The 24,026-nt window shown below is 45.5% G+C and overlaps 1 protein-coding gene across 1 annotated transcript; it reads left to right on the forward strand.

The window, feature by feature from the left end:
• Positions 1 to 2,890: 2,890 nt before the first annotated feature.
• Positions 2,891 to 23,165, forward strand: CDHR1 (cadherin related family member 1). The gene is made up of 17 exons (XM_049790771.1): positions 2,891 to 3,104; positions 3,585 to 3,680; positions 4,833 to 4,978; positions 5,792 to 5,842; positions 7,561 to 7,650; positions 10,751 to 10,837; positions 11,085 to 11,201; positions 12,012 to 12,155; positions 13,220 to 13,298; positions 13,988 to 14,088; positions 15,757 to 15,960; positions 17,062 to 17,214; positions 18,634 to 18,798; positions 19,260 to 19,327; positions 19,821 to 20,049; positions 20,542 to 20,799; positions 22,581 to 23,165. The coding sequence occupies exons 1-17, from the start codon at positions 3,050 to 3,052 to the stop codon at positions 23,115 to 23,117; spliced, it is 2,580 nt and encodes an 859-aa protein (XP_049646728.1). The 5' UTR covers positions 2,891 to 3,049; the 3' UTR covers positions 23,118 to 23,165.
• Positions 23,166 to 24,026: the final 861 nt, after the last annotated feature.

Raw genomic sequence — 24,026 nt, forward strand, 5'->3', positions numbered from 1 at the left:
CAAGAGGGTTAGAAAGCCACTGATAAATACTGGGGAGCAGATGGCAACCATATGCACCATCACAGTCCCTCAAAAGATCTTCCAGGCAGAATCTTCCAGAGGGCAGAGGTCTCAGCCCAAACAGCTCTGTTCCTTACCTCTGTCAAGTGAGTGTAATCATAACTTCAGAATCATTGGGGGCCACATCCACTTCTCAGGGGTTACTCCTTTTTTCTGCACTCAGGGATTAGTCCTGGCAGTCTTGGAGGAGTCATATGAGGAGTCAAGAATCAAACCTGGGTCAACTGTGTGCAAGGCAAATGTTCTCTCTGCCATATTATCTCATTGGCCCCAGAACCACTTTTTAAAAAGGCAGACAGGACACAGGGGTAGCTGGGATTTCTCAGCACACTCACATGACTAAGACTCCAGGAAGTTATGGCTTGGACTCCAGGAATCTATGGCTCTTCCTCCTGCTCATTGAATGATCACCTTAGTCTTCTTGTCTCTAGAGAGGGCAAATGTGATGTGCCTTGTCAAAAACAGATGCAAGGAGAAAATATGAGTGAGAGGGTCAAAGCAAGAGTATAGCAGGTAAGGCTTTTGCATGCAATCAACTGAGGTTTAATCTCCAGCATCCCATATTGGTTCTCCCAAGCACCAGAAGTAATTCCTGAGCACAGAGCCAGGAGTGAACTCTGAGCATCACTTGGTGTGGTCCAACACCCCTTACCCCAAATATGTATGTAAGTCATTTTATTTTATTTTTTAATAATAACTTTTATTGTGACCAAAGAGTGAATAACCAATCTTTCACAGTAGTATTTAGCATGTCATTAATTTTAAATGAATCCTTTCAGCCAAAGGGTAGGCCCAAATGGCTTCAACAAGAACAGTTTGGTTAATTAGACCTTAAACTGAGCAAATACTCTGGGGTCACCAATTCACTTTTTCCTAAATCATTAACTCTTTTGTTTGTTTTGTTTGCAGAGTTTAGCCTGTTACCGCCAAGGCAGTTCTCTAGTCTGGAGTGTTTGACTCAGAGTCATTGAGATAAGTTTATTAAAAATTGTGCTGGTCAGGAAGGGCGAGAGAGAAACTTGACATTGGTAACAGGAAATGCGCACTGGTGAAGTTGTATGACTGTAACTCAATCATGAAAAACTTTATCTGTGAGGGGAAAAATAAAACCTGTAGTATGAATAACCTGGTAACCATGGTGAGTAAATAAAAAAAAAATTTTTTTTACATGTGCTGATATTTGGGGCTGGAACAATAGTACAGCAAATAGGCTTCTTGCCTTGCATGTGGCCACATGAATTTGATCTCAGCACTGGATCAGAGTCCTTCAGGAATGATCCCTAAATGCAGAGCCCTTAGCACATCATGGAGTCTCCTTTCCATTCACCCCCAATCCCGCTAAAAAAAAAAAAAAGGAAGAAAGAAAAGAAAAAAAGAAAAGGCAGTGGTCTTCCTAGGTACTAATCCCCTGGTTTGCAAGGCTTGAGAGCAAGGGTATCTCCTCAGACACTCACACTGAGCTGCAGGTCCACTAGACAAGAATGGCTGGGAGGGGACCGAAGGCCACCTGAGCACCATTCTCCCAGACCCACCACCCAACCGACCCCCCAAATAAAAAGAACTTCTTAGGTCAGAGATATAGCTCCAAGATTGGAGAAAATATTAAGCATGCAAGACATGGGAGTTCCATTCTGGCATCTTATAGTCCCAGAGCCAGGATTATCCCTCAAGCAGCACAGACTGTATTAGGGTATTTTACACTGGAGGTGGTGGAGCTGCAGTGACTTTGCATGTTGGATATGCAGAAGATATTGTTAACATCATTTTAAACATGTTAAGCACAATAAAATGTAAAAACTGGTCTTGGCATGATACAAACAAACACAAAGTTCTGGAAACAGCCCTGCAGTAACTTTGCATAAGTAACAAAAGCATACAGATGACACTAGTTTAGTCCAATTATCTCAACTACAATTTTTTGTTATAATTTGTATTGCGATCAATGGGAATTCAAATCTTTCACAGTTACACTTAAGGTACATAGTGACAGTGAATTAGGACAATCCCTACCACCAGTGTTGACCTCCCTCCACGCCTGTTCCTAGCATGCATCCCATACCTTCCCATTTGCCCCTGGACTGCTATGTGACAGGTGCATTTTGTGATTAGCTTGATATATTGGGCCGGGCGGTGGTGCTAGAGGTAAGGTGCCTGCCTTGCCTGCGCTAGCCTTGGATGGACCGTGGTTCGATCCCCCAGTTTCCCATATGGTCCCCCAAGCCAGGAGCGACTTCTGAGCGCATAGCCAGGAGTAACCCCTGAGCGTCACCGGGTGTGGCCCCCCCAAAAAAAACAAACAAAAATAAATAAAAATAAAAAAAATAAAATAAAAAGATATATGTTGGTTCTCTGGATTCTATAGTCGTTGACTTTGGGTTGGACATTTAGGTCTGATCATTTTTTTTTATTTCCACTCAATGTTCCTGAGACTACTTGGTCCTGGTACCATCCACGTTTTTGTCCCCTCAATTTATTTATTTACATTTATTTATTTTATTTACAATTTTTTAAAGGAAAAAGACCAGCCTAATCGGACTAGAGCAGTCTGCAAAAAGCCCCAATTTTCCAATGACTTGCTTAAAACACCCTTCAGCCTTTTTCAGGGGGCTCCAGTGTGCAGACCTCGGGAACCTCAATCTCCAGATTCTGCTGACCTGGGAGAAGAAGGCGTGGCACTACACACACACACACACACACACACACACACACACACACACACACACACACACACACCACGCACCCCACGCACCCCATCCCCCTGCTCACCGGTCCCCGCGGGAGCTCGGCTCCGGGGCGCTTTAATTAGTCTCAGCAGGCGGCCGGCGGGAGCCTCAGCTGCGCAGCGGAGCGCAGAGCCCGGTGTCATCCGCTTAGACTCCCGCGGTCCTCCCGCCGCCTGTCATCTCCGCACCCGTCGCGGGTCGGGGCATGTTCCGGGCTCCGCGGACAGCCTCGACTACCAGCCGAGCCGCTACCTGCCGGCGAAGACATGGGGTGCGCCCTGGGGGCCGCCTTGGCCCTAGGATTGCTGCTTCTCGGCCTGGGTGAGTGCTCCCTGGAGTCCCTGGACTGTTCCCCTCCTTAGTGGGACTCTACTATTGGGCTTTTGCAGCTGTTTTTTTGCAGCTGTTTTTGCAGGCTGGTCATGGAATGCTCCCGGAGCAGTGCTCCAGAAGTTGGAGCTCCGGGTACTTGCATCGGGTGGGGAGATTTGGCTGGAGATGTCTCCCCATCTGCTGTCACCTTTGCTGGGCCACTGCCCAGATCTGGGTGCTGGCACCTGGTATGCCTATAGAGGGGCTTGAAGTAGGTCGATGTCTGGGTGGCCAGCCTGGGGCTGCGCGCGCCCCTTGCCAACAAGAGGGTGGTGGTGGATCCCCCTGGCTCTCCCGAGGAGTCCTAGATGTGCAGGGAACTGGGGAACCCCGGGTCCAGGATTTATTGCATCCTGGAAGCGCTCAAGCTGCTGTTTAGACGTTCCCCATCCCTGCGGTGTCCATCCCTTCTCCCTCCCTGTTCTCCAGCCCAGGCCAACTTCGCCCCTCACTTCTTCGACAACGGGGTCGGCAGCACCAACGGAAACATGGCCCTGTTCAGCCTCCCGGAGGACACCCCAGTAGGTGAGCAGCCGGTAGTTGCATTCCTCCATCCATCACCCAGCTCTGCCCCAAGAAAACCCTGGTATTCCCAGGACACCTGACTGGGGACCAGTGGCTCCTCCTCTGAGCTGGGTTTCAGGCTTTCCCCGGGGTGCCCTGTTTGTGCCCGCCTGGAATCCCCAGGCATTTACTGGGAAGGGAGCCACGGCTGCTATGGAGACCAGTTCCAGCCCAGCTCTGGACCTAAGAGACCAGGGAATGACCTGGAGCAAGTGGCAGAGAGATATGGACTGACAGGTCACAAAGTGACCTTGAGATCATCCAACTCTCTGGGATAGGAAAAGGGGGGGTGACATTGGGAGAAGAGATCATCCTTTCTCTCTCTCACCCTGCTGGGCTTGGGAGCCTGAGCAAACTGACAAGCAATGTGGAAGAGGCTCCTGGTTGGAAAGAACTGAAATGCTTTCACAAATTTGGGGATGGTGCTTTGCAGTGGATCTTCCTACTTTTCTGCCTTAATGGCTCCTTTCTTTCTTTACCCCATTTCCCCTTTCTACAGTACAGAATTCACTCCCAGGAGTCCTTATTCCACCAGAGGGTTGGCACAGGCAGGGAAAGATCATTCATCCTTCGGGATCTGTGTTTTAATGAAATCCCGGTTTTTTTTGGGGGGGGGCACACCCGGCGGTGCTCAGGGGTTACTCCTGGCTGTCTGCTCAGAAATAGCTCCTGGCAGGCACGGGGGACCATGTGGGACACCGGGGATTCGAACCAACCACCTTTGGTCCTGGATCAGCTGCTTGCAAGGCAAATGCCCTGTGCTATCTCTCCAGGGGATCTGTGTTTTAGATGGCAACCTGGAAGTGCAGAAGATAATGAATTTGAATTTGCTTCGCATTTAACCCCCATTCTTCAATCCCCACCACTGCATATGGTTCCTGAGCTCTCCAAGAGCCCTAATGTGAATCTCAGCTCCCAATTCCTCCCAAAATGCAATCTTGAAGTGCCTGATCCACTTGAAAAGCCTATCCACTTGCTCATCAAGCAGGAAAAGCAGCCTGGGGGAGCAGCCAGCACCCCATTATCAGATCAGGGCTTATCTTCAGCCCTGGATTGAATATTTTGGAAAAACCAGAACCCAGATGCCAGGTCCCCCTTCCATTTCCCTTTCAGGCTCTCACGTGTATACCTTGAACGGGACAGACCCTGAGGGAGACCCCATCACCTACCACATCACCTTTGACCCCAGCACTAGAAGTGTCTTTTCAGTTGAGCCCAATTGCGGAAACATCACTCTGGTGGAAGAGCTGGACCGAGAGGTAGGGGAAGCCTGCAAAATGCTGCCTGCTGGGATTGCAAACTGTGGGCTAGATTGTGTCCCTGAGATGGTCCTGCAGAGTTCTTGTCCACCACAGAAAACTCCGCAAAAGCTGATCAAGACAGGAAATAGGTCTCAAGAGCAGTTTTGAGTTTGATGAAACTCACCATCAGCCCCTAAAGGCAGGGCAGGTACTGCCTTTCTCTTTGGAGCTCTACATTAGGCTAACAGGCTGAATTGGCCCATAATCTGGGCCTGAACTCAAGGCTGCCTATAGTACCAGTGGAGGTAGAGAGTAGGTGCAAGCCAGGCTAGAGAGAAGGAAGAGTGAGTTTTAGAGGACTGGAAGGACAATGTTGGTATGGTTTGATTTTTCCTCTCTCTACCCCTGGGAAGCTGGATTTCTCAATGCCCTTCCTCACTGAGGCCCAACAAGTTTTAAGTAGAATTATAGGTGTGGGAGCTGGAGGCAAGATAAGGAGTATGAAAATGAAAAAAATTCCCTTTTCCTGAGCTCACTAACATGCTGAGTAAGCATCTATCCTCATTTTTGCAAGGGACCATTTTTAATAGTTTTTTTTTTTAAACTCCTGTCATTGGAGCCCCACAGCAAGCCCTAAGCCTGCAAGAAACAGCCTCTAACCTTGCCAGGTGTATTTTCACCACCCCTCACCTGCTCTGCTCCAGAGCTCTTTGATAGGCTCCAAGGAGGAAGGAGAGTTCACTCTCTACCCCTGCCCATAGCCTCCACGGTGTCCACGGTAAGTCTGGCTCCTGGACATTCACTTGCTCACTGAGTCCTTGTGTTTCACAGAGGGAGGATGAGATTGAAGCCATCATCAGCATTTCCGATGGCCTGAATCTGGTGAGTCCACACTCTTCTTGGGCCAATGCCAGGGCCGTAGCTAGTAACTTCATCTTCCTGAGCTCTTCTGCCCACTCACCTCCAAGACCAAAGGAGAGCTGCCCCCCAACTGTCCACTTGAAGGGTTGAATGGGCTTTAAGGGAATGGGGAAAGAAGTGGGAAGGGAAAAAAAAGAAAAGAAAAGAAGTGGGAAGGAGAAGTGAAAGGGGATGGAGAATGGAAGGAGGGGATAGAGAGGAAAAGAAGAAGGATAGAAAGGGTTGGAGGGGAAAAGAAGAGGAATGGAGAAGGATGGAGAGGATGGAGAAGGCAGTTAGCATCCTCTTCCTCTGATCTGCTTTTTAACTCTTCCCAGTCATCCCAGTTCCCTCCCTCTGTGTTTCCTGGGTTAACTGCATAGCCTCTCCTTTCTCCTGTCCACCTCAAGAGATGGCCCATCACTGTGAAGCTTAGACAGCCACAGCAGACACTTCTAAAAGTGGGTTCGTGACCCTTAGGGTGAAGTCAAATTTCATCCTGGCATCTGGGTCATCCCATTGGCACCATCTGCCTTGCTCATCATTTTCCTACCATCTAACACCAAATCTTCTAAGTCTCAGAACTCACCCTGATTTTCCTCCCCTTTTTTCTTGCATATGTTGTTCTTTATTCCTAAGATCTTCTCTACTTCTTTTCTCACTTTCTGTCTGACAAACTACTGCAGAGCTGCCGTCTCCCCACTTTGTGAAGACTTCCTATTGATCCTAGGTTGGACTAGCTGCCTTTGAGCTTCTGCACACAGTGTCTAGGATCATATAGGCCCCAAGGGGTGACTTTACCTAAGCTGGTTAGGTCCTGGATGCCTGGAGTCCACAAAGAAACAGTGAAGCAATGCTAGGTAGTCCTGCAATGCAGCCCCCTTGCCGTGAATACAGCTGCTGTCACTCATTTTATATGCTGATCTTGACTTGCCCTATATTCCTGTAACATACCCAACCATCAGACACTGTCTGCTGTGGCCATGATTGAACACAAAGTGCTTGATACCACACAGTTGATTAATAATACTTGTTGCATAAGGAAGGGGGGGAAGGAAGGAAGAAAAGAAGGAAGGAGAGATGAAAGGAAGGAAAGAGAGAAGGAAGAATCAAAGGAGGGAAGGAAGCAAGGAAGGAAGGAAGGAATGTAAGAAGGAAGAGAGGGTGGGAGGGAGAAAAGGAAAAAGAAAGGAAGAGAGGGTGGAAGAAAGGAAGGACAGAGAAAGGAAAGGAGGGAGGGAAGAAGGGAGGGAGAAAGGAAGGCAAGTAGGGAGGAAGGAAAAAGGAAAGAAAGAAGGTAAGAAGGAAGGAGAGAGGAAAGGAAAGAGCAGAAATGAAGGAGGGAGGCAATGAAGGAAGAAAGGAGGGAAGGATGGAAAGGAGAAAGAATGAAGAGAAGAGAAAGCAGGAGGAGGGAAGAAGGGAAGGAATGAGGGGTGGGGAGAGATGGGGAGAGAGGAGGAGGGATAAAGAAAGATCTGGGGCATTAGGGAACACTTTCCCAGTCTGCCTGCCCTAGCACCCACACCGGAGACACTTGGGGGTTACTCCTGTCTTTGGGCTCATAAATTACTCCTGGTAGGCTCAGGTGACCATTCAAGATCAGCCATGGGTCAGCCATGTGCAAAGCAAACATAAGAAATGCCCTACCCACTGTGCTATCACTCAGGCCCCAGCTCCTATTCTTTGTCTCTTCTCAGGTGGCAGAAAAAGTCTTTATCTTGGTCACTGATGCCAATGATGAGGCGCCCAAGTTCATCCAGGAGCCTTATGTTGCCCAGGTCCCTGAGGTAAGCAGAGGGGTTCCAAGGTAGGTCAGATGCACCTGCGCTGCCATCTAAGGCTGCTCTCCATCGTGACTAAGGAGTCAGAGCACTAGGGTGGTCAGCACCCGCCATGCCCAGGAGCCAGCCCTCTCTCTCTGCCCTGACCATCTGCCTGTCCTCTTCCCATTATGCGCCATTGTTTTTCCAAAGGCACATTTCTTAATGTTATGTTATCATTCTATTTTATTCTGAAAGTATGAGATATATGGAAAAGTTAAAAATAAATATATAAAAAGTTAAAGAAAAAAAAGACATTAAAAAATCACTTTCAGGGAGCCGGTGAGGTGGCGCTAGAGGTAAGGTGTCTGCCTTGCAAGCGCTAGCCAAGGAAGGACTGTGGTTCAATATCCCGGCATCCCATATGGTCCCCCCAAGCCAGGGGCAATTTCTGAGCGTTTAGCCAGGAGTAACCCCTGAGCATCAAATGGGTGTGGCCTGAAAAACCAAAAAAAAAAAAAAAAATCACTTTCAGGGTCCGGAGAGATAGCACAGCGGCGTTTGCCTTGCAAGCAGCCGATCCAGGACCAAAGGTGGTTGGTTCGAATCCAGGTGTCCCATATGGTCCCCCGTGCCTGCCAGGAGCTATTTCTGAGCAGACAGCCAGGAGTAACCCCTGAGCAATGCCAGGAGTGGCCCAAAAACCAAAAAAAAAAGAAAAAGAAAAAGAAAAATCACTTTTATTTTCTCCAGTTTATTACTAGTATGGTGTATTTTCTTTCAGCGTGTTTTTCTTTGTTGTTTGCTTTCTGTTTGGGGACCACACATGGTGGTGCTTAGGGGTTCCTCCTGGCCCTGTACTCAGGAACTACTCCTGGTGAGCTCAGGGCACTTTAAGTGATACCTAAAATAGAACCTGAGTTGGCTGCTAGCAAGGCAAGTGCCCTATTGTACTGTCTCTCCAGCAACTTGGAAGTTTTCGTAGTGATAGTATTTTTTTAATTTTGTTTGTTTTGCATTATTGTAACTATACTAAACATAAGCCTTTGGTATCCTCTTTTTTTCCTTTCTCTTCATTTCCAATATTTATCATAATTCCTGGGGAATTATGGAGGTTGGCTAGCTACCAGTTTAATCACTTTCATTTCAGAATACCCTAAGGTGGGGGATGTGCTCCCACTCTCCCACCATGAGGTACTGAATGATTGTTTTTCTGAAAAGAGAGCAGCAGGCCAAATACATTTGGAAGCTTCTGCTTTAAGAGAGAGTTGCCTAGTTCCAGCTACCCCCCTACCTTGGGAGATTGAAAATACTCTCACTCTTTCCTGTTCCATAAAAAGGTCAAATTCTGAATATAAAATGCACTACCACCACCACCACTACTACTACTACTACTACTATTAATTTTATTTATTTTTTTGTGGTTTTTGTTGTTGTTGTTGTTTTTGAATCACACCCAGCAGTGCTCAGTGGTTACTTCTAGCTCTGTGCTCAAAAATCGCTCCTTGTAGGATCAGGGGACCATATGGGATGCCCTGGATCTAAGTGGGTTCAGTCCCAGGTTGGCCACATGCAAGGCAAAATGCCCTAACAGTTGTGCTATCTTTCTGGCTTTGTTTTGTTTTGTTGGGGTTTCACCTGGTGGTGTTCAGGGGTTACTCCTGACTCTATGCTCAGAAATCACTCCTGGCAGATTTGGGGGATGTGCCATATGGGATGCTGGGTATCGAATGGGTCAGCCATGTGCAAGGCAAACACTCTACCCACTGTGCTCCAACCCCATTATTTTGTATTTTGTTCCACACCTGGCAGTGCTCAGGTTACTTCTGGCTCTGCACTCAGGAATTACTGCTGATAGGTCTAGGAGAACCATATGGGATGCCAGGAAAAGAACCTAGTCAGCTATATGCAAGGCAAGTGCCCTACCAGCTATTATATCTCTCTGACCCCTCAAATTTCCCTTTCTGTAATGGGAGTTACTTCCTTAAGGTGCTGCCTGAGGTCTGAATCCCTGGATCAAAGCCCTCAAAGCACCCTGTGAATTGTGCTTCCCATGACTTTCTCTCCCTAGGATGATGGAGAAAGGTCACCTGCTGCTGCCTTGCCCACATGGGCTGCTCTGGAATTTTTTCACCTTTGCTATTTTAATAAGAGAAAGATTTAATTCTGGCCCTGCTCAGTGAGTGCTTGATCCTGGGTGATGCTACTCACATCTATGTTTAGTAACTTCTCTTACTTGTGAGTCATCACATCCTGCCAAAAGCTCCTATTTGGAGACTCCATTTCTTCCTGAGTCTAAGTTCTCTTTCTTCCAGATATCCTAATGGAGGTGTTGACTGTCTGCTTCTCTCTCTCTCTTTTTTTTTTTTTTTTTTTGGTTTTTGGGCCACTCCCGGCGGTGCTCAGGGGTTACTCCTGGCTGTCTGCTCAGAAATAGCTCCTGGCAGGCACGAGGGACCATATGGGACACCGGGATTCGAACCAACCACCTTTGGTCCTGGATTGGCTGCTTACAAGGCAAACGCCGCTGTGCTATCTCTCCGGGCCCCTGCTCCTCTCTCTTAGTTGGAGAAAGGCACCTTCCCTTTCCTGATAGGTCCTCCTCTGTCTGCCACTCCACAGGCCCTGTGCTCTCTGGTTAATCATCACATTTCACTTCTTTTTTGTTGTTGCTTTGGGGCCTTACTGGGCAGTGCTTCTGATTCTGTACTCAGGGATCATTTCTGGTGGGACTTGGGGGACCATCTGGGATACCTAGAATTGAGTCCAGCTTAATTTCTTTTTTTTTTTTTGTGGTTTTTGGGTCACACTCGGCAGTGCTCAGAGGTTATTCCTGGCTCCAGGCTCAGAAATTGCTCCTGGCAGGCACAGGGGACCATATGGGACTCCAGGATTCGAACCAATGACCTCCTGCATGAGAGGCAAATGCCTTACCTCCATGCTATCTCTCCAGCCCCAAGTCCAGCTTAATTTCAAGCAAGACAAATGTCACACCGGTGGTACTATTTCTCAGACCCCCACATTTCACCTCTTCTCAGCACTTTCACTAAAACCCCACCTTCCTAGGCTCCCCTACTTCCTTTTCCTGTGCTTTCTGTCATTTCCCGTCCTAACTGTGCCCTCCTAGGACATACCTCCTGGGAGCAGTATCCTTAAGGTGCAAGCAGTGGACAAGGACATGGGTTCTGGAGGGAGTGTCACCTACTTCCTACAGGTAAGGTGGAGCACACAGCCTGGATTTGTGAGGGCATCAAATAGCCCCATCCCTATCCCCATGACCCTTAGGTCAGTGCCTTTTCTATTCTCAAAGGAGTCAGGGGTGATCCAGGGTCTTGGAAAATAATTGTGGGGCTGCATGAATAACAGAAGGCTGTGGGAGGGGCTCAATCAGAATCCTTGCCCTGCCTGACTCGTCCTTTTGGACGCATCTCCATGGCCCACTCTGCCCTTCACTCTTGCAGAACCCACACTCCACCAAATTTACCCTGGACCACCACAGCGGGGTGCTGCGCCTCCGGGTCAGGAGCTCCCTGGACTATGAGAAAGCCCGGACCCATTTTATCACTGTGGTTGCCAAGGTAATAGAGAGGGAGGAGCCAGAGGCATCCCGTCCTTATGCTTCTCTCAGGGGTATTCACTTGAGTTAGACAGGACCAGAGACCTTCCAGGAGGGAGTAGGCGCATTTTGGGATGTTTGGGGTGGAAAAGTCTTGGATTCTGCTGAGTGGGCCCCAACCAAATATGTCTCAGAAAAGCTGGATACTGTTAGTTGCAGAGGTGTCTACCACACCCCTCCACCCCAAAACTCACAGGCTAGGCTCCCTGCCATCCTGCCATCTAGCTTCCAGCCACCTCTATCTTTACTAGGACTGCTCTAGAACCTTACTAGAACCTTTACTAGAACCTTTTAGGTTCTCTTTGGCCATTTCCCTCCCTGAGTCTCAGTTTCCTCAGCTGGTAATCCCCAACCCCAAGGAACATGATCTAGACCTGAAACTCAGAAAATGCTCCAAAGCTGCCTTTTGAGGCCCAATACTTGCTATTCTAGGAAGGCCTTTAAAAGATTGCTCTATCCTCTATCAAAAGGCCAAAGGACTCAAGAACTCAGCCCCCAAGTGTACCTCACCAGTATAGTTGCTTGATACAGGCTCAAGCTGCCCTCTTTTTCTCCAATGGACCATAGCACATGCCTGCTGTTATCTGGTACTAACTAAAGCCCGACAGTGCTTCATTGCATTTTATTTTTGCCTCAGTTCTATGAAGAGATAACTGTTTACAGGTGACACGGGAGCAAACAGAACTCAGACAGTAGCTGACATTGCAGCTTGTAAATAGGAGTCATTCTGACTCCTTAGTCCAGCTCCCTTCACTCTGCAATTCTTCCCCAGGATGGCGGAGGGAGGCTGCGAGGAGCTGATGTGGTGCACTCAGCCACCACCACCATCACAGTCAATGTGGATGATGTTCAGGATATGGCCCCAGTCTTCGTGGGCACCCCTTATTATGGCTATGTCTATGAAGACACTCTTCCGGTGGGTGACTACTCCTCACATCTCACTGTTTCTCTAGATGCCTCCTGCTCTGACCTTTCTGATGGGTGGGTTGGGTTAGGTCCTTAGGTTTCCCCCTTCACACAAAGGCCAGCTCTGAACTTTCTCAGATTCAAGCCATACACACAGGCTATTTTTGTCTCTCAGCTAGAGAAGTGTCTCTAGGGTACATGGATGTTAAAACTGTGCCAGACATTCTTTCATTCACTGAAACTAAGCCACCACTCAACTCACAAATGTCAGCTGCTCAGAAAAGTTAGAGAAGAGAGGCCAGCTGCTGACTGATATATTTGGTTTGGGTGGCTTTTGCTATACCTCTCTAAGAGAACAGCCTCGTTGTGTCTCCAGTTCAGAGAACTCTGGAGACGTATAATTCTCTGTGCAGGGCTCCTCTCACCTTTCTGAGTATTTCTAAAGCCACTCATGTTTAATTGCCTGAACCTCAGGCCTTTCAAGGAAGACCTTGTACCTCAGGAACACCTCCCTTCTGCTTCCATGGCACCCCTCTATGTGCATGCCCTCCCTAGATTGCATCATGTTTTTCTATGACCTCTTCTGTCCAGACCTCACATAGCCAGGACTCAAGAGCCTTCTTGGGATCCAGTTGATTTCTCAATATTGTCTGGCTTTATAAAGCAGTGAAAATAAGTAACAGGGATACCTCCATGGTCTGGGCCCAAGCTAAGATATAGTTAAGAACCTTTCCAGAAGCTGGTAGTTGAGAGAACAAGGGCTTCTCACTTTTTTTTTTTTTTGGTTTTTGGGCCACACCCGGCAGTGCTCAGGGGTTACTCCTGGCTGTCTGCTCAGAAATAGCTCCTGGCAGGCACGGGGGACCATATGGGACACCGGGATTTGAACCAACCACCTTTGGTCCTGGATCGGCTGCTTGCAAGGCAAACGCCGCTGTGCTATCTCTCCGGGCCCATCACATGTTTTTTAATGGGTGGAGCTATACCCCAATTCTGTGATGTGCATGCTGCCAGGGGGAGGGGACAGACCCTAGTCTCACCCATCAGCCTTAGGCAACTATTTCTGTCTCCAAGGGCTCAGAAGTATTGACAATTGTTGCCAAAGATGGAGATCGGGGCAAACCCAACCGTCTTGTCTACCGCCTTGTGAATGGTGAGTCTGCTCTGAGACAGACCATTGGTTAAACTGCAGTTTCTACTCCCTGGATGACCAGAACGAGGATCTCCAACCTTTCTGGACCCCACGAACATAAGGGTGTGTGTCAAGGAGAGGCTGGTCCCTGCAGGTCTCCTTGGGCACATTCTCTCCAATTATTATTATGGAGAGAAGCATTGTGGGTGTGGGTTGGGGGTTCTGAGGGCAACCCATAAATATGAGTGGCTCAGATCTATGCTTTCTTCCATATGGGCATATTGTTGATGGGAAGGGATGTTGGTATTTCTTATACTTATTAAATTATATTTGTTTCTCACTCCTCAAAATTTTTGGTCTAGAGCATGGAGTGGAATTAAATTAAATGCAATGATGTTGGCATAATATGGTCTTTTCCTATAATATAGTGCTTACCCAATAGATCGTGTGATATATCTGAGACCCACACGAGCTCAATGGGTATCCCAAGTTCTATCAACTAGACTAGAATCTAACTCTGCTGATTTTGATCCTGGTTTTTACTTATCCATTTGAAAACCTGTCTCCTCATTGCAAGAAGCATAATTATGGGATTATATTACTGTGGAGATGTCAACGAGAAACTTACTGCATATGTCACCCATCCTGGTGCAGCTCTTCTGTGCCCAGTTTGGTGCTGTGCAGAATTGCAGGGTGCTTCTCTTTGGCAGGAAGTGAAGGAGCGTTTGTAATTAATGAGACTTCTGGAGCCATCTTTGTCATGCAGAGTCCTGCCCAGCTCCCGAAAGAGGTTTATGAACTGTTTGTGCAGGTAAATTTCATCTCTCTTGGACTTCACTGCTTTCCAATTCTGAAAGACTACAAGGTGATATAATTCAGCCCCCTCTGCATGCTTTTTTCCCCCCCAATCCTTTGGGCTTTGTTGCCTGGAAAAGGAACTGGATGTTGCTCCAAGTAACACCTATATAGGGAAATTTGTGTGAAGGTCATAGTATAAACCAAAGTCTCTGGCCAGGGGAGGTTTGAATTCACAAGTAGAAAATTGTAACAAAGCAGGAGAATATAGGATAAAAGTAGTAATGGCTTGAGCATGGATGGGACTCGACAAAAGGAGACAAGTGGAGGGGAGCATTGTTCAGAGTAGGGAAACAGAGGAGACATTGCAATCTAGAAGCACCGCATGAGTCAAAGTTGGAGGTAATAGCACAGGATGTATTCAGGAAACAAGAAGTCAAATGAGACTGGAGCACCAAAAGGTGCATGGGGAGGGGGAATAATTGTTGGCTCTTAGGCTAGGGTCAGAGAAGCAAAAGTAAGGCATGATTTTTCCTCTAGAGCAAGGCTGGCTTCATGAACATATGATCTGTGCCATTGAATAGGAACTCTCTGACTTAGAAACATTTTAGGTTGGACTAAATGCTCTGTTAATGCCATCTTAAAATTCTTAATAATTTTGGAAGAGAAGGTCGCTATATTTTCTATTCTCACTAAGCCTGTAAATTTTGTAGTTGGTCCTTCCTGAGAGCTATAAAGAACCTCTGAATGTTAATTAGGATTAAAGTCTTGGGGAAAATCTCATTCTAGTAAAAACTTCAAAAAATGATTTAATTATCTAATAATCTAATCTCTTAAACTCAGAGATCTTGGAAAAATAGAGATTTCTAGGACTTACTCTGTGTGTAGGAGATTTCTGTGTCTGGGACAACCCAAGTATATTCATATTTTTAGCATTAGTATAGCCTACTGTAGGGGTCCTCAAACCACCTGCAGCCAAATGTACACAATGTCAAAACAAAACATAGTGGAGCTGAAGTTGGAACACATGTGGTTGCAAGCAGTGTTGAGATGAAAAGAAAGCTAAGGAACCAGACCTCTTGCAGTTGACTAAATAAGAAGCTCCAAGTGACTGTCTCAGTTCACTATGTGCCTCTCTAAAATGGGGTTGCTCCTCAGCAGAGGAAACTCTTAGTTTTTTCTGTCTGTGATAGTAGTATCACAAACTTAATGGCTCAAAACAGCATATATGTATATATAGTTGACAGATTTTGGTGGCAAATCCTTTATCTCAGGACTTTACTTCACTAAAGTCAAATTATCAGCCATTTTTATCTGAAGACTTGAGTGGGGAAGGGTCAGCTTCCAATGTTATATGGCGTTTGACACGATTACACGATGATTGATAGGATTGACAGGTTACATGGTGATTGACAGGTCATCACACACTCTTTGAAGTCTAAGTACATGAGACATAAGTGCTTTCATCAAAGCCAGTAGTTGAGATGCTAGCTACAGTCTGTAGTAATCTAATCAGAAAGTCATATGCTATTGCCTTCTCTATAGGTCATCAGTTAGAAGCATATCCATAGGCCAAAATACACTTAAGGCAAGATGATATAGTGGCTAACTAGTGGGAGGTGGGGATTTTTGAGGACATCTTGCTGTCAATTTGCCACAACTATCCACAACCTGTCCACCCTAGGTGACTGAGGTTAGCACTCCAGGGAGCCCAGCTGCCCAGGCTATGGCCCTTGTCACCATCAGGATTGTGGACCTTAATAACCATCCACCTACATTCTATGGTGAGAGTGGACCCCAGAACAGATTTGAGCTGTCCATGTATGAGCACCCTCCCCAGGGAGAGATCCTGCGGGGACTCAAGATCACTGTCAATGACTCAGATCAGGTATGTAGATAGCCTTGTATCCCTAAACCCTATATCCCAAGATCTCAAGCCTCAATCTGCACCAGCTTTCACTATCATTGTCTCAAGGACCCAGACAGTGATATAAATTATCAAACAAGGGTACATTCAGGGCAAAGAGGTGGGAGAGTGCCTTAAGTATGTGGCTAAAGTTTACTTAAAGACATGTACAATTAACTAAAAATTAAAAAACAGACAAATAAAAGAACTGCTTTTTTGGGTTTTTTTGTTTGTTTTGTTTTTGTTTTTGTTTTTGGATCACACCCAGCAGTGCTCAGGGGTTACTCCTGACTCTACACAGAAATTGCTCCTGGCAGGCTCGGGGGACTATATGGGATGCCAGGATTCGAACCACCGTCCTTCTGCATGCAAGGCAAATGCTCTACCTCTATGCTTTCTCTCAGGCCCCATTTTTTTTTAATTTTTTTATTTTTAATTATGAGAACAAGGATGCAAAGAAAGAGGACAAGGTAAAGTTACAGTGGAAGGACAATCACCCATAACATAATTCTCAGACATCCCCTTGCTGATATCTTAACTTTAAAATTTCAGCCAAAGAACATTAAGATAAATAAGACAGAATCCATGTACAATTACTTTGTCCCTCAAGTCCCCAGATTGTAACACATTATAATATTTCTTAACAGCACACAAGACAATCTAAATTCAGGCCCCATATTTTTCTTTTTTATCTTGAGATCATATCTGGCCATCTCAGAGGTCACTTCTAAAGATATTTGGGGGATCATGCAGTGCTGGAATATCTCAGGCACTGAGGGATTTCTACACATGCAAAGCATGTGTCCTAACCCTCTGAATTATTTTTCCAGACCCCCCAAAAATGTTCTGTATTTGACCTTCTGGGAAGGTTTCTGTGATATATTTTGTCACCTACAGCCAATTCAAGCTTTAGTCCTTATAGTCTGTTAAAACTTCTGCTCTATGATTGCCTCGCCTGCAGAAAAAAAAATTGGTAATCCTTTCAAGGTTATGAGCATATGTAAGTTTTGATTTGCATGAATTTACAATGAGTCTGTTCTCATTTATTTTCCCTGCTTCCTCTCTCTGAACTCAATTTTCCAGGGAGCCAATGCCAAATTCAACTTACGACTGGTGGGACCTGGGGGTATCTTCCGAGTGGTCCCACAGACAGTCCTAAATGAAGCCCAAGTCACAATTATCGTGGAGAACTCAGCTGCCATTGACTTTGAGAAGTCTAAAGTGTTAACTTTCAAGGTAAATTGATGCTTCACACTGCCCTGGATTAAGGGATTTCCAGAACTCACAGCAACAACTGGATTTATTCATGCATGCACATTTTCATTGCTTACCCACTCTTCCTTTAGATCCCTTTGCCCCATCTACTGATTCAGGGAGCACTTGAGGAAGGGTAGAGTGTTATGAGTGTCTACTTCTTACATTTTTCTGGTTTCTGTGACATCACCAGGAATATGGGGGTAAGGGGGAGGGCTCAAAGGGAAACTCCTGATATAATGGACTGTGGCACTAGATTGAGACAGAAAAAGCATTACATTGTTAAGATAGAGGTTTTACTCACAGACATTGTTATGTGTCATCTCATAAATTTTACCAGAATGTGAAAAAAATGCTGATTTGGTTTAAAGTTTAAATATATAAATAATACATACTATGCAGTATAGGTATTCATCAAAACACTTATTTTTCTTATTGATGCACTTACTTATAATTATATACACATGTACAGCTATTGACAATATCATACTTAAAAATAAATTTCTAAAAGAATTCTATAAATTATATAAAATGGATAGCTGCTATAATCAGTATTATCTAACACTATTCTTGAAATGATATTATTCCTGAATAATGAAAGGGAATATGAGGCACAAAAAAATTGACAGGTGACAGATTTGATCATTATTTGTAGGTTATTTTTTAGACTATTAAGAGAATTTATTGAAACCCCAACAAAAACAGAAACATTGCTAACATAATTGACCACAAAATTAAAACAGAAAATTCCATGGTTTTCTTATTGGAAAAAAAAAAAAGCAATGGGAAAGTACAATCAAAAGATTCTCTTTTACAGTAGCAACTACTTGATAACATTCCTAGGAATACCCATAACAATAATTATGCAGCAAGTAAATGACTATAAAATTCAAAAATGTAATGGTATTTATAAAAAAGATAATAAATATAAAAGCACATCTTGTTAAAAACTATAAATTTTAGGCTATAAATTTGCATTCAATTAGTAAAGACTTCATGGTCGCCTTAATTAGGTCATATTTATCATTTTCTTTGGGAAGGTGATTGGAGGGAATTGTCAAAATTAATTTTTTTTAGTCTGAAGAAATTGACCTATATGTCTATAAAAGAAATTCAAAGAGAGAAAAATATTATGAGGCAGGATTTTATACTAACAAAGTTAAATTTTATTATGGAGCAAAATAATGTCAATTAAGATAAAAAAAATCATGCAGATAGTAGAATAAAAGAAACCCAGACTCAAATGGGAACTAAAGCTGATAGTATAGTCAGTGGGGCATGTGATAGGAATAGCTAGTTGGCTGCTGAGCATAAGAGAAAAGAAGTGCTAGCAGCAGTCCTGGGGAGGGAGGAGGCTCTGTGAGATGAGTGACACTCCACCTTTCTCCCCTCCTTTCCTAGCTCCTGGCCATTGAAGTAAACACCCCAGAGAAGTTCAGCTCCACAGCAGATGTCTTGATCCAGCTCTTGGACACCAACGACAATGTCCCCAAGTTTACCTCCCAGTACTACATTGCCAGGATCCCTGAGAACACCCCGGGGGGCTCCAATGTGATGGCTGTCACGGTGATTTGGAACTGCCCCACAGACTGGGGTGGGGATTATGTGATCCAATGCAGGAGACCTGATGAAATTAGACCAATCTGGGTTCCAGTTTGAGTCTCTAAACTCACCCTTATTATCTCTGTTCAGTATTTGGAACAGTCACCTGCCCTTTCTAAACAGTTTCCCTCAGTTTCTTCCTTTTCTTCTTGGGGCTAACAATACCCCCCAGTCTCTGAGGATGTAAATGTCAGTCCCAAGTCTCTGCCACAAAAGTCATACCCTTTACTACCTTGTTTACAGAAGAAAAATGGAGTTTTTCCATTGTGTGAATTTCTCAGTTTCTCTAGCACAGGAGCCCCTCTGGGCGCCACCTCTATCCCCCAATTAGGCAAACATTTTCATTTTATGGCAGACTCAGTCCTCAGCTTCCAAATGAGCTCTGTCAATGGGGCAAGTGCCATTGGGAGCTTTTTCTTTTCCAGGCTGTAGATCCAGACACAGGTCCATGGGGAGAAGTCAAATACTCCATCTATGGGTCCGGGGCAGACCTGTAAGTAAATTCATCATGTTCGACCAGGGACTTGTAGGCTGTTGGGGTATGCATGTTTGGAAAATACAGAACCTGGGTTGAAGAGTGTGAGATCCAGGAGCAGAGAAAAATAATGTAGGATCTGAGGCATAGGAATAGAGGCCTCTGGTAAGAAAACAGTAGCCATCATCATGGCATGGACTTGTGACCACTGACCTCAGGCAATTATGTTGACTAGGATGGAAGCAGGCCCAGAGGAGAAGAGGGGACGTCTGTGACTTTGGTTAAGTTGGATAATAGATGAGTGAGGGGTTGGTTGATTTTGTCTCCCTCAGTCAGACTCTAAGAAAAGGTAAAGGCACTTGTAGAAGAAGCTGCAAAAGGCTAGAAGTTGCTGCTTTCTAGCAGTCTTCAGTGACCATAGGCATGTATGCCTGTATGTGTGTGCCCATATGCCAATATATACATGTATGTGCCTCTTCATACCCATGCCTGTGCCCTCTTTGCCTGGCAGCTTCCTAATCCAGCCATCCACTGGGATCATTTATACACAGCCCTGGGCCAATCTGGATGCTGAGGCCACAGCCAGGTACAACTTCTATGTGAAGGCGGAGGATATGGAGGGCAGGTCCAGCCTGGCTGAGGTGTTTGTCACTCTGCTGGATGTCAATGACCACTACCCACAGTTTGGAAAGAGTATCCAAAAGAAGACAATGGTGATGGGAACCCCAGTGAAAATTGAGGTGGGCTTCAAAGGCTTCCAAGTTCCCCATAAAGCCTTATGTTAGCAGATGCATGATTGATCATTGTAGTCCAATAAGTTTATTTTAAAATGTATAGAATTCTCAATAGGCAAGGGACTTGAGCTACCTCCTTTTCCAACTCAACCTCAAAAGTAATCTCTTAGCTAACACTGTCACTCCACAAAATATAAAGGTGAGATTCGGCCAAATTGTGCTGGTCTTTGCTTTCAAAGCAATGCCTTCCCACTGCACTCAATCCCCAATGCAGAAGTATGAACTCTGAACCTCAACAATGTCGACTTTGAATGTAGCATCTCTCTTTTGCCTATCCTTAGACAAGTTACAGGGCATCTGAGTACTTTCTGAGCATCACTAGGTATGCCCCCAAACCAGAAACATAATGATTACTTTACATCAATGCAGTTAGCCCCATGTGAACTTTTGATTTAGCCAAAATATCAATCTGGAAGCCTTACTGTGTCTCTCTTCCAGGCCACAGACCAGGACGCTGAGGAGCCCAACAACCTGGTGGACTATTCTATCACCCATGCAGAGCCAGCTAATGTGTTTGACATTGACGCCCGCACAGGGGAAATTCGACTAAAAAACTCCATCCAGTCCCTCGATGCCCTGCACAACATCACTCCCAACGGGGACTACACATGGTCCTTGGAAGTGCAGGCCAAGGACCGAGGCTCCCCATCCTTCAGCACCACGGCCTTACTCGAGATTGACATCATAGACATGGAGGTGGGTATGAAGCCAACTCTGGCCTTGTTGCTGCAGCATGGTCAGAGAGACCAAGTTTCTCCAGCTTCTTCCAAACTGCCATTGATTCTCATAAATGCTGCTGGAGCTATTCAGCACACACACACATTGAAATCATTGAAATTCTAGTCTTAACATCTACTCATGATGTGCCTTCACCAGTCCTCATCTTTCTTTGCTGTGAAAAAGGATTGGTGATGGCTCCTTTACCTGGGTGTTATCAGGGTAAGTACAGCTGTGAAGTAGCTGTATTTTCTGATGCTCTCAGTCCAGTGTCTGGCACAAAGCTATTCCTTCAGGGCTTCCTGATATATTAGGGCAGAGGCATTCTCCCCCACATCAAAGGTAAGTGATACCTCAAGAGCAGCATCCAGTTCATGAAAGAGTTCTTAATCCAAAAGAGATTGTTGTCTGGGGGGGCCAGAAATGCAGCCCAAATAGTACAACACATACAGTTTCTCATGTATGAGAGCCTGATGTTTCATCTCTATCACTTTGGAGAAAAGAGCAGGGGAATTTTATTATGCTCTACCTCTATGCATCTTTTCTTTTCTTCTTTTATAAATTACTTTATCTAAATGCTATGGTTACAAGATTGATCATAATAGTGTTTGGTTATTTTTTTCAGATACATACTTGTTCATGATTGACTTTCAATCATACAATATACAAAACCCTTCAATAATGCTCATAACCTGGGGCCGGGCGGTGGCACTAGAGGTAAGGTGCCTGCCTTGCCAGCGCTAGCCTTGGACGGACCGCGGTTCAATCCCCCGGTGTCCCATATGGTCCCCCAAGCCAGGAGCGACTTCTGAGCGCATAGCCAGGAGTAACCCCTGAGCATCACTGGGTGTGGCCCAAAAACCAAAAACCAAAAAAAAAAAAAAAATGCTCATAGCCCTTCCCCAGCCTGCATCTGGGGCAGATATTTTTATTCTCTTTTCCTTTTTAGATACTGCAGTTTGCAAAATTGTTGTTGAAAGGACATCACACATAACACTTTATCTCCTTTCAGCATTCAGTTCTTGTCCAGAGGGATCATTTCTAACTATATTGTCATAGTTGTCCCTTTTCTGCCCTAACTGCACTTCTTCTACTATTTGTGGCAAGCTTCCTACCATGAACTGGTCCTCCTGGCCCTTGACTATATTGTCTCTGGATATTATTTCCATACTGTCATTTTTTTTTATAACCCACAAATAAGTGTGGTCATTCTATGTCTATCCCTCTTCCTTTGACTCATTTCACTCAGCACAATATTCTCCATATCCACCCATGTATCAGCAAATTTCCTAACAGCTGCATCATATTCCATTGTGTAGATGTACCATAATGTCTTAATCCACTCATCAGTTCTTGGAAACTTACGTTGCTTCCAATTTATCTATTGTAAATAGTGCTGTGATGAACATAAGAATGCAAAGGGCTATTCAACATTGTGATTTTTTTTTATTCTTGGGAATGTTCGTAGAAATGGTATTGCTTGGTCATATAGAAGCTCAATTTTTATTTTTTATGAGGAATATCAATATTTTTTTTTCCAAAAAGGCTTGGCCAATCCACATTTTTCCCAGCAGAGAATGAGAGTCTCTCTCTGCTCACTTCTGCTCCATACTGGTTGTTCTTGTTCTCTCTGATGTGTATGCATTTTTTTTAATGGAGCGCATGGTCCTCCTGAGAGTCTCTAGGGATGCCTGATACCAGAAAACTCAAAAACCCTGAGACTTAAGGGGAGCTATAACCAGGGTGTCTCTTTATTTTAGACGCTGTCTCCAGACCCTATGGCTGCCTTCCTGATGCAGACCAAAGATAACCCCATGAAGGCGGTGGGTTTGCTGGCTGGCATCATGGCCACCATCGTGGCCATAACTGTCCTTATCTCTACTGCCACCTTCTGGCGCAACAAGAAATCCAACAAGGTCCAGCCGATTAGGCGAGTGGTCCGCAAGCGACCCCGCCCAGCTCCCCGCGCAGTCCGTATTGAGTGGCTCAAGTTTCGAAGGACCAAGGCCGCTGCCAAGTTTGTGCTTAAAGAGGATCTTCCTAATGAGAATTGCAATAACAATAGCTTTGGAAACTCATTGCCTCCCACAGCCCCTCCTCTCCCTTCACCATCCAGTGTTGCACCTGACCTACGCCTGACACCCTGGACTGTGCCTACCGTCTCCGGCTCCCTCACTCCTCAGCATCCTCAACTGTCACCAAGATCCACATCTTTGGGAAGCCCGATACATTCAGCTCTAGTTTCTGAGCTAAGGCAAAAGTTTGAGAAGAGGTCAGGCAACAAGGCCTATTTCTAGAGTGTGTGTGGTGTCCCTTTCCTACCCCCAACTACTCTCTCCCATAACCCCTCTCATCTCCTCCTCAGAATCTCCCCCAGTTTTGTACCATAGTGTAACACCCTTTCCCCCATATTTAACACTGTCCATCACGTGGACAGCACCTGGTCAAGAGATCTCTCTGATTTTCAGTGCAGTTGACTAATTCTCTACATCATCCAGGTCCCCACACAGTTAAGAGGTTCCCTGTTTTGCAGAGATTTCAGTAAAGAGACAGCAGTGTCTCCTTCTCACCAGCTCCAGACCTCACAGTCCCTGGGCCTCAGCACCATTAGTTAACTAGAAGAAACTTGGCACAATGGGACACGGCCAACTAGACCCTAGATCCTACAACCTCTGACTAAGAGCAGGAGATAGAAAAGGTAATTTAGAGCTGGTTGATGTTAAGGCTGACGATTTTCAACCTTAGTTTATGTATCAGGGAAGCCAAAGTGGTGCTGAAAAGTGGTACTACACTCACAGTGTGTGTAGTACTATGCCTAAAGGCCATGGGGAAAATGGAAGAGAGAACAGGATGAAGGCAGAAACTATGGGCTTCTAAGAAACCCACAGGGAACCGGGAACCATGAGGTATAATATGGCCCCAAAGACATGAGGACAGGTACCCAACCAGAGCTGCCTTTAGACAGAAATGTCCAAGCTGCAGCCCTGGAAGCAGCCCTGTGTGCACCGGAAGTATTAAGTCCCACTCTGTAGAGCTCTCTGCCATGTGCTCTGAGAGGATCAAAGACTACATGGACATCAATTTAGGAAATGCTCCATTTTATTTAGTTTTCCTTCTCACAGGGTATAAGAGACAAGCTCTTACTTGTCTAGAAAAGGGAGTAAGGAAACCTTGCTTGCCTCACTCACAGACCTAGAGTCAGAAAT

This window comes from Suncus etruscus, chromosome 17 (assembly GCF_024139225.1).
Source record: "Suncus etruscus isolate mSunEtr1 chromosome 17, mSunEtr1.pri.cur, whole genome shotgun sequence".
In the NCBI taxonomy this organism is placed as follows: domain Eukaryota; kingdom Metazoa; phylum Chordata; class Mammalia; order Eulipotyphla; family Soricidae; genus Suncus; species Suncus etruscus.

Coding starts and splice junctions, on each gene's coding strand:
- CDHR1 (XM_049790771.1), top strand. CDS start 3,050: ATGGGGTGCGCCCTGGGGGCCGCCTTGGCCCTAGGATTGCTGCTTCTC. Junction 15,961..17,061: donor CTGTCAATGACTCAGATCAG/GTATGTAGATAG, acceptor TCAATTTTCCAG/GGAGCCAATGCCAAATTCAA. Junction 18,799..19,259: donor CCAATGTGATGGCTGTCACG/GTGATTTGGAAC, acceptor TTTCTTTTCCAG/GCTGTAGATCCAGACACAGG.